The sequence below is a fragment of the Gavialis gangeticus genome, unplaced genomic scaffold, assembly GCF_001723915.1.
Source record: "Gavialis gangeticus isolate Ggan-Ray unplaced genomic scaffold, GavGan_comp1, whole genome shotgun sequence".
Taxonomy (NCBI): Eukaryota; Metazoa; Chordata; order Crocodylia; family Gavialidae; genus Gavialis; species Gavialis gangeticus.
Window position 1 is genome coordinate 111,756 of NW_017729014.1, and position 10,035 is coordinate 121,790.

Genomic DNA, 10,035 nt, shown 5'->3' on the forward strand with positions numbered 1-10,035 from the left:
ACAATCTGAACCTGAAGAAGTCCAAAGTAACCAAACAGGCTCTTCCGGCAGGATTAGCCCACCTCACCAGGAAAGACACAGATTGCCTGAGCTCCAGATGTGAGTTAAGGACAGCTCTTTATTTTACAAGATGGAGGACGCTACTAGGAAACAATGACAGATTGTATCTTGATTAAAAGAAAGATATTGGTTGAAAAGCTGGAGGTGGAAGATAGTTTGGGTAAAAGCTAGAGGTGCACCGATACATTGGTTTGGTATCAGATTGGCACCGATATAAAGAGAATTGACTGTGTCAGAAATTCGCCTGATGCGGCCAATAAATACCTATGGGTGCGTGCAGCCACAGTGCAGCATGCAGGCAGTGAGGAACACAGACTGGCAGCATGGAAAGCTGGGTGCAGCTGATAAGTCTGTTGTGGTGGAAGACGAGGGGGAAGGGAAGGGGCGTTGGGGGGCAGATCAACACCCCTCACAGTGAGGGAGGGAGTGGGGCTGGAGTAGGCACTGCCCAGCATGGGTGGGACAGGTGCAGAACAGAGCTGTGGCTCATCTGGGGGGTGCAGCTCCTGCCATTGCACGCAGCTCATCCAGGAGCTGCTCATCCAGGAGCTGCTCATCCAGGAGCTGCTCATCCTGCACTAGCCCATTCGTCTGGCGGGTCCTGCCACTGCTCCTGCTGCTCGTCCAGGAGGGCATGGTGGGGGATGTGTGCCCCCAGATCTGCGCAGAGTGGGGCAGGCTTGGTGGGCAGCAGCTGCAAGCTGGGGCAGCACTGGGAGGGGGCTATGGCAAATTTTGGGGTCGCTGCAGCCCCCTCCATAGGCCCCCTCTCAGCACCACCGCCACCCACCCCGAGAGCAGCTGCAGCCCACCCGGCCTGCCCCACGCAGATCCAGGGGCACACGCTCCCCCATGCCCTCCTGGACAAGTGATGGAAGTCACTGGATGAGTGGGCAAGGGCTGGACAAGCAGCTTCTGGACAAGCGGTGCGCAGCTGTGGGAACTGCCCCCCACCCCAGACGAGCCGCAGCTCTGCCCCATGCCTACCCTGCTCTGGCTGGATAGCGCTTGCAGACTGGCCCCAGCCCCAGCCCCACTCCTCCCTCACTGTGGGGCCCTGATATGCGCCCCTCTGCTCCTTCCCTCCCTACCCCACTCCCTTTCACCACAACAGACTTACCAGCTACACACAGCTGTATCAGAAATTGAATGGGCATCAGCTGATATGCCTCCTTAAAAATCAGCTATTAATATCAGCCCCCAAAATCTCTATCAGTTCACTTCTAGTAAAAGCAATTATTTAATTAGAGTTCAAAAGAAGTCACTTACTGCAAGTTACAAGGCGGGGCAGGGTGGCAGCTAAGAGACTAACTAGTTAGGCCTTGTATAGACCTTTAGTTTCTCCTGGGAGTGTCACTGCTCTCCCAGAAGAAATCACAAGTGTACAGATGTTCAGGCTTTTTCTACCAGAGCAAAAATGGCCATTTCAGAAGAAAAATAACCTGGGAACAACCAGGATTAAATCAGTCTTAGGAAAGTTTCTCCTGGGAGAATAAATGTCTATACATGCTGTGGCTCCTTTCAGAAGAGAACACGGTCCTCCACCATTCCCTCTGTCCCCTCCACCCCTTCCCCTCAGGGACTCTCACTGGACTCTGCTGCTCCAGCACAGAGCAGACCATGCCTCCTTCACAATCCTGACAGTGCTGCAGGGAAACACAGGTTGTTGATGGGCAGCTGGATTAGCCAATCAGTGCTGCCCTATGCACTTCTGCCATGCATCACCAGGCAAACTACAGGAGTCTATCAATATCCCTGAGGTGTGGACATAGCCCCGCTCCTTGCCTTGCTGTACAATGTCAGCACTGCCCACTCTCCACAGTTCAGGGCTTCAGAATGTGAACATCTGTGTGCATGGCTTTGGGTATGTTTTTTCTACCAGGAGAACAAACCTGGGAGAATTTTTCCAGATTATTTGAATGTGTGTAAGCAGCCTTAGTCTCTACGATACCACCTTGCCCTGCCTTCTACCTGACTCTAGACTAACACAGTTAATGATTCCTCTCTGCAAGTGCCAAGATTACTGTGTCTAGCATACGCTGATGTTTCTGGTTACCACGAATGATCAGTCAAACAGGCAGCTCCCTAACTTGTGCATCTTTCCCTCCAATACCTCCACATACCTTGGACTTGCTGGACACACTGCAAAGCATAGTTGAAAACAGACAGTACTAGGCTTCCTGCCACTCTGTTCCTCTTCTCAGAGGTACTTCTTTATTTTCCCAGGTTGTCATCATCAGCGTTTTATGAGAACAGCTCCAATCCAGTAGTTCACTATAAGACAAGAGATACTGATTAGTGGAAACCCCTGCCACAGAGGTATTTCTCTTGATGCCTGATTCAAATTTATTAACTGAATCTTCCAGTTTGTGGGCTGGCCCTCCAGCTTCTCTCCCTCAAACATGCAGTATCAGTCACCTAAAGCCTCCTTTACTTTATGATTAAATTACTGACTTCCTTTTTCAAAACTGATCCCTTTCCCTTTGTAGCAGGGCACTAAGGTGCCTGCTGCTTGTGGAGCAGTAATGAAGGAGCCCAGGTGCAGGTTGCTAGGGCAAGCAGAGGGAGCCAGTAACCCACCCCTGTTAGCAGTCAGCTGACTGAAAGGGCCAGGGCCTGGTTCCTATATAACTCCCAGGCTGAGGCCAGGCAGGCAGTTTCCTTCTGGCAGCCAAAGGGGAAGGAACTCTGCTGGAGCAAGAAAAGAGAAGAAGCCAAAAAGCATGAGCAGTTTAGTATGGGTGAGGGATGGAACACCCTTGGGGGTGGCTCGAGTGCTGTTTAGCTGAGGGGCAGAAATTAATGTTATAGCCTAGGGGCTTGTGTTTTGTGTTTGCAGTTTACACTGGTGGCTTGGGAGAGGCTGTAAGGGGAAGGAGGAGGCCTCATAAGGGGACCCGTGGCAGAGCGAGAAGCTCTAGACAAGGGGGCAGTGAGAAGCCCGAGCGCCCAGTGAGGCACGGTGCGAGATGAGGGCTGCGGAGAGCCCAAGTGTCAAAGAGTATAAGACCGAACAATGTCTGGTACACCAGGGAGGCTCAGGGTGTGGTAAAGGTGTGATTGGAGCCACCCCATAAAGCTGGGGTGTGCAGGAACACCCATTACCGAAACAGGGCTAATGTACAGGAGGAAAGCCGTGTCCAGGGAGACTAAGAGGCAGCCTCCCTATCATATACATTTGACATCAAAAATGTGGTGGGTGAGAGTTTAGGGTGCTTTGTAGACAAACTGGACATGGTAAGAGGCGCTAGGGGAGAGCACAGTGACCCTAGGATGCCTGTCCTGTCACAGCCTTTATTCTCCTCCCTTCTGCCCTCCTACTAGGATCAGGGCAGTCACCACAGCCAGCTTTAATTATGGGTAACTTTCAAAGCTTGACATCAAACTGAGAGCTCTACTCTTCAGGTCAAGGAGTGACACCATTGACTCAAGCTGCCAAGAAAATAAAAGCAGCTGACAGTAAGCAGAAATGTTGGTTTCTTATCCTTGTTCTCTACAACTCCTGAATGTGAACTAGTATTCAATACCCACCATCAAGGATCGGAATCCAGGACCATCTATTTTTGCAGTATGGGGTAGCAAGGAAGTACTTCACTGAGAGATTAAACCCTCAGAATACACTTAGTTTGCCTGTACATGAGTGCGGAGACTGCTCCGATACAATATAATTACCCCGTGCTGGAGTAGATTTGATTAAGTCTCTGGAGCGTAGTAATTACCACATTCCAGCAGCCTCCCATATCTCATGCATCAGTATCCCTGCGCTTCAAAATGACCGTGGGGAGCTTGAACTAAAACTCGAATGAGTGCCCAACTGCTATTTTGAAGCACGGGGACACTAATACATGAGACTCTGCAGTGCTTTAATCACAGTGGCTCTAGGAGCCACTCTAATTAAAGTGCAGCCCTCCACCACCTCTGGAGCACATGTAAAAGTGCCCCTAATGTCTAGATTTGTTCCTGAGCTTGAGCCACACAACTTGCTTATAATACTGACTCTGTCAGTGCAGCTTGCAGCTGTGTAAGTTAAAGTTACCTAAACCTCTTTGTTTTTGCTCTTTTGCTTTATTCTTATTTTGGTTATTAAACATGCACAACAAAACTCCAAACAGACAAATTTTATTTTTCCAGGTATTACATGAATACAGTTATTGTAGTTAACTCTTCCCTGTTCCCAGGACTTTACTAGCAATGCTCTATTGTTTGTATAAATCACTGGGTAAATTCATTTAAAATGAATACATTATACATGTCAATTTAACTTTTAGTAAATTATTGTTTTTTTAAGAAGTACATTTAAAAAAAAGAGAACTCCTGCACTTCTAAGTATTCTGAGAAAATGTTTTCAAAGTGCCTTGCTTTACAAAGAGTAAGTGCTGGTGTTAGGCAAACAAAGTGAATTCAAATTCAAAGGAAAAATCATTGACCCCTCTAGCCCCAAGGACCATCCTCTGACAGTTGTTTTCAACCTTTTTCACTTGCAGACCCCTAAAAAGTTTCAAATAGAGGTATGAACCACTTTGGAAACCTCAAATGGTGGTGTGGACCCTGATGAATTGCAAGTGTGGATGTTAACATACTTTTGTTAATCAGTCATCTTTCACAGACCCCTTAAACATAGTCTGCAGCCCCCCAAGTGTCCATAGATCACAGGTTGAAAACCGCTGCTCTGTAACAATTATCCAAATCAGACCATGTAGGAGGTGTCACACGAGAGTATTCCTGGTGACATACTTGACAGCTACAAGCTCCAGACCTTGCCATTCAGGCAACCTGGGAACAAACAAAATCTCAGGTACTGCAGCTGCAGCAGGTTTCTGCTTTTGTGTTGGCCCATGGCTCCAAACTTAAGTGCCTTTCCCCCACCCCTAAGTCTAAAATAGAAATCAATGAGTTTGTTGTGCTGGCAAGAACTGCTTGGTCTCCAGAGTCTTCCACTTGAGTTGCCTTCAAATCTATGGGTGTAGAAATTACTGCTGTGGGACTCTTGTCCACTAAGTGCATTCCCCCTGGGGCTGGGTCCTACACATGTGTTGCAGTGTACCTCTGTAGTCTTCACCACCCTACTTCCTGCAACCAGGACTGTACTATCTTGCTGAGTTCTCATCTCAGAAATGACAGCTGGCAACTGATTCTCATTTAGATCCAAGCCAGCACCTTGGAATAGATTTCTGTTCATAAAGGGCTGGTGAAGTGCTGCAGCAGGGGGGCTCTGCATGTCATAGTCTGGCTTGCTGACAAGCCCAGAGACTTTCACTTCAGAAAGACGGTTCTTTCACTCAAACATTAGAAAACAACCTCCTTCTTTCACCATACAAAGACACAAGCAAACACCGTAACGAGGGACAGCTCGGCAGGCCAAGGCATCCTGCCTTACTAGAGAGGCACCCCACCTCCACTCCCTGTGGGTCCCTTGGATTCACTTCTTTATCCCAGAGACCTTCTCCTGCTACTTTATTTCAGACACCTTCCTCTTCTGCTGACACCAGCTCACTCCTTTGCGCGGGGTGACAGCAAGCAGAGAGAGGAGAGCAGCAGCTGGAGCTTCTTGTCTGGAACCTGAGTTCCGCAGCGGAGCCGTTTGCAGCCAATCCGGCAGGGGCTCCCACGAGGCTCAAAGCGGTCCCGTCACCGCCCGACGGTAGGCACGGGGCACGGCCCGGCCGACCGGCGAGGGCCCGCGGGGGGCGCCCGAGCTAAGTCAGGGGCCTGAATCAGGGCCGACGACAGACCCAGAGGCAGACGAAGCTTTCCAGGCCCCCACGCCCACTGGAGACGCGGACAGGCGAGACATCCCTCCAGTCAGGGCGCAACGTCCCTGCAGCACTGCCAGGCTGTGCTCCCGCTTCCGCACCCCCAGCGCAGCCCTGCAGCTGCTGCACACATCCTGGCAACGTCACTGCCCACCGCTGCCTCCCATTGGCCCGCGCTGCCGGCCGACCTCGCCCCCGGGATCTGCTTTATCTGCCGCTCGGCACCGCCAGTCACGCCTGCGCGCTCCGGTGTCGGGGCCGCCTCGCCCTCTCCAGAGAACAGCAAGTCTAGACGAGTGTCTGCGGAGCCACTGGTACCGGCAGCCCCGGACAGACAGCAGCCTCGGGGGCTGGGGCTGTGAGCCTCAGCCAGTCGGGGCCCCTACAGCACACTCTTGGAGTACTGCAACACTCGGAGAATTTTGCCAGCTTGGCTTCAGGAACCTGAGGCCGTTTTCCATGGCAGGACTTGCAGTGAGAATGGAAACAAGCTCAAGAGCTGAAAGGCTGACTTCAGAAGCAGGAAAGCAAATACAATACTGCCTGCACGGAGGGCTACCTGAAGTATGAGTCTTCCCCCACTTCATGAAAATACAGGAAGGTGCTGGCTTTATCATCACTCAAGGGGGAGTGAAGGATAGCAGCATTTAGTCCCAACGCAGAGGCTTAGGGAAAGTTCAAAAAAGAGCCACTGAGTCCAAAACAGGGGCAAAATATTTTACAAAGAGCACCTGGATAGAGTCATACAGACACATTACTTGTAACAACTGAGTGAACAGATTGCTCTGCAACTACATTTGTCACTAAATCTACAATGGAAATATCTTACTGGCTTGAAGCATTTTCACTTTTTGGCAAATAGAAACTTTGGTAAGTCATCTGTACCATTACAAAAACCAAATGCTTCTAAAAAGGAGCCTTTCCTGGTCAAAGGTCACCAAGTGACATACTTTACCTGGAAGAGATTGTAAACATCCCACCATGTTGAAAGGCAATTCTAAATACCTCAAAGCAGTATTAACTGTTACATGCAGTCTGTGCAATTTAAATATTGGAGTATACAAGTGTTACAAATATGTAGGTGTGTGCAACGCACTAGTGATTATAAGGCATTATTAAATTAAGGCAAAGTCTGTTCAAGTGGCAGAGTCTAGAGTTTAGTCCAGAAAGGCACAACTTGGATATTTGGCTCCCATTTCTTCAGTAACATGGGGTCAAAAGAGACCTCTTTAAATGGAGCAAGGAATAAGATAGAGAAGAGGGTAGGTACCTAGGTACCTTCTTCAAATGCATTTAGAAAGCAACTACTGACAGTATATTGGCTCCAGAGTTGCAAAACCTAAACCTTATTAAATCCTCTTCACCAGCTCATACTCAAGTTTAAGGCACTGTACAAGTTGTGGGCTGTGCTTATTAGTATTTAACAATTAGGAGTGCCTCTTAAAAAAGGCCCACTTTCTATAAGTCAGAGAAAAGCTAATGTTTCACTAATCAGAATAGTTTTGCTTCATACATCAGTAGGTGAGCTTGAGAACACAGCAGGTTTGCAGTAGAGACTGAAGTAAGATCTTCAGCTGTTGCGAGTTTCTTCTTAGAACTCATGAGGACACATTCCAGACTATAAATAGAAGAGGGGGGGGTAGGGTAGGGTAGGGTAGTGGGTCAAGATCAGAAGAACTTCCCCCTTCCCAAAAGGCAAGCATAGAAAAAAAAAAAACAAAACAAAAAAAACAACAACACACAAAGCAATTGTGCAACTGAAACTCATAACACAATTAAGTCTCAAGTCATTCCCTGCAGTTCCTCCCCAACCCATGATTTTCTTTCTGCATGTATTTGCTTTCAGGGTCACATACTGGGTACTTTTAACTTGCAAATTATTTATGGCATCCACATTTGTAATTGCAGACCACACACATCTACCTCTATGTACTTTGGAGACAGGATTTCTCACAAGCCTTAAGCTACATAAGCATCTTCATCTCTATTTAAATATTAAGAAACCAAGACAAGGTTTGAGAGCATCTTCCTCAAGCTCCCAGAGGAAAAAAAGCAAACCCCGTGGTAAAGCTGTGACTAGAACTCACTTTTAGTCCTGGTCCCCTGCTAGATCCCATTTCACTGCACAAGAGTTACTGTTTCCAAATGTCACCACATTGTTACTGGTATACCAGTAACATGCAATCTGGCAATATTAGTACTCCAGACTACCACTTTTGTCAGATATTTAATATTGTTAAAAGTAAGTATTGCTGAGTAAGCTATGTTTTTAATGCCCTGATCTTTATAAACACAGTGGCTGCTGCTGATACATTGGTCTGACCTGAAAATAAATATGCCCCAGCTAGCTAACCCCACTGAGGAGTCCTTTAAGAAGGAAAAATAAGACACAAAAAAGACTTACCAATGATGATTATAATGATGATGAGAACAGTAACAACCAGTATTGCCCACATCTGTGTAAAAAAAGACACCACAGCATTACCCATGAACCAGCTCTAATAAAGCTTTTAAGTTACTACTGAAGCAGCAATACAAATGTAGTCTTGCAACATATGCCACTAAGGCAGCAAAAAGGTACACTTCAGTCTTGCTTCAGGCAACATTAGCCAAGTTAGGTTTAAGTTCAGAACATAAAGGCCCGTTTTACTGTAGTTGTTCACACTACACCAAAGTCTATCTAAGCTATGAGTTATGTAACATACAAGCTGAAGTGCTCAAAACGAAGCCTTCTTTACTAGACCCAGCAATTGACCCATCTTACAACTGTCCTTTACCACTGACTATCCAGAAGCTACTAAGTGTTCCTAGCTCTTTCTATAATTGAAAATGGTTAAGAACTTAAAGCAACTGCAGTTTCCTCTACAACATAGTCTTCTGCATGTTGCTACTCAACCTACATCAGTGGACTTCTTCTGAATCTTAGATTACTGGAATCATTTCTCCAAAACAGCAATGTAGCTAAAAAAAAAAAATCTTATGTAAAGCCAGGCTTTGGCTAGTACACAGCAAGTCAGAGGCTTTCATGGGGTTCCAGAGAACTCTCTCTCTCTTTTTTTTTTTTTTTGGTAATCAAGGCATTTGTGTGTGCACAATTTTGCCACTGTGTAGCACACAGGTTCTTTTAACTCTCAAGAGAGTAGTTAATTGGTATTGAAAACACTCAAGCCTGATGTTTACCTTGCAGTTCTTCCACCAATACTTTCTTTTCAGCTTGGCAGCACTTGTTTCAAACTGGGAAGCTCCTGCTTGCAGGGCATCAGCACGGTCATCCAACTCAGACAGCTTCTGATCTCGCTCCAACACCTTGTCTACATTCACCCTCATGATGTCAACCACCTGCAAGTCAAAGGCTGTTAAGTGATTCATAAACCAAATCAGTTCCCCTCCACTGGATTTAAGAAAGGAAAAAAAAAGAGCCCAAACAAACTTGAAAGATACCACTGTCATAAACCAAGTAGAAGCTACCACCTTTTAAAGAGTTCTTACTTTAGTAAAAACATTTGTAAGTTGGTCATTTACTTGTGAACTGATGCTGCCTAGGATTTCACCATCAGAAGCTGTGGGTTGAGATCCCCGAGAAGTACAAGTAAGCCATTAAGACTGTTGTGGCAAGGTGATATCAGCACAGCTTAAGAGCAAAGATATGAAAACCTTACTGTTTAGACCACACATTTATCCTCCCCTCCTCATTTAGCATACAAGCCCACTGAACTTTTCTGAATGGCTAGAATAGCACACAGCTTGCCTAATAACTCAAGAGATTGTACCCTCCTTCAAAAGGATAGGTTTTAGGTTTCCACACAAAATTTATATAAACTACTGCATTTACTCCAATCCAAAAGGAGGTTTTTCTCCTCCCCTCTCCTTTAACATGTGGGGGGAAGCCCCTCATCTTGGATTTGAGTACAAGGCCATGAGAGGAACAAGTGGCTGCTGAAGCTCCAACTCCAACCCTGCCCCAGGGAGTCCTGAACCAGGCTTGGAGCTGCAGCTGCTGCCCCCACCCCTCTCTGCCTCCCATCCTCCCCCAACTTACTTTCTGGCTCTAGCCTGGAACATGGAGCACATGGTTGCTCTGGCCCCAGCCCATGTGCTTGCTCAGTAGTAACAATGGCAACAACAGCTGTGGCCTGGGTATGGGGCTGTTGCCACAACTGTTACTGTAAGGCTGGACTGAAGCAACCATGTGCTGTGCTCCCCAGGCGGGGGGGGGGGGGGC

The 10,035-nt window shown here is 47.3% G+C and overlaps 1 protein-coding gene and 1 long non-coding RNA gene across 2 annotated transcripts in view; both read right to left on the reverse strand.

Annotated features, from left to right (window-relative positions):
* Positions 1-5,848, reverse strand: part of LOC109293583 — an 8,809-nt gene extending 2,961 nt beyond the window's left edge. Inside the window, exons 1-2 of the long non-coding RNA XR_002096336.1 lie at positions 5,454-5,848; positions 2,184-2,334 (exon numbers count right to left, since the gene is read on the reverse strand). This is a non-coding gene — a long non-coding RNA (uncharacterized LOC109293583). The remainder of the gene's footprint in view (positions 1-2,183; positions 2,335-5,453) is intronic.
* A 668-nt stretch (positions 5,849-6,516) lies between these two features.
* The window catches only part of VAMP3 (vesicle associated membrane protein 3), an 11,704-nt gene continuing 8,185 nt past the window's right edge, over positions 6,517-10,035 (reverse strand). The window contains exons 3-5 of the mRNA XM_019511587.1: positions 8,994-9,152; positions 8,218-8,269; positions 6,517-7,431 (exon numbers count right to left, since the gene is read on the reverse strand). Of these exons, the coding sequence (XP_019367132.1) occupies positions 7,412-7,431; positions 8,218-8,269; positions 8,994-9,152 (231 nt within the window). The 3' untranslated portion in view covers positions 6,517-7,411. The remainder of the gene's footprint in view (positions 7,432-8,217; positions 8,270-8,993; positions 9,153-10,035) is intronic.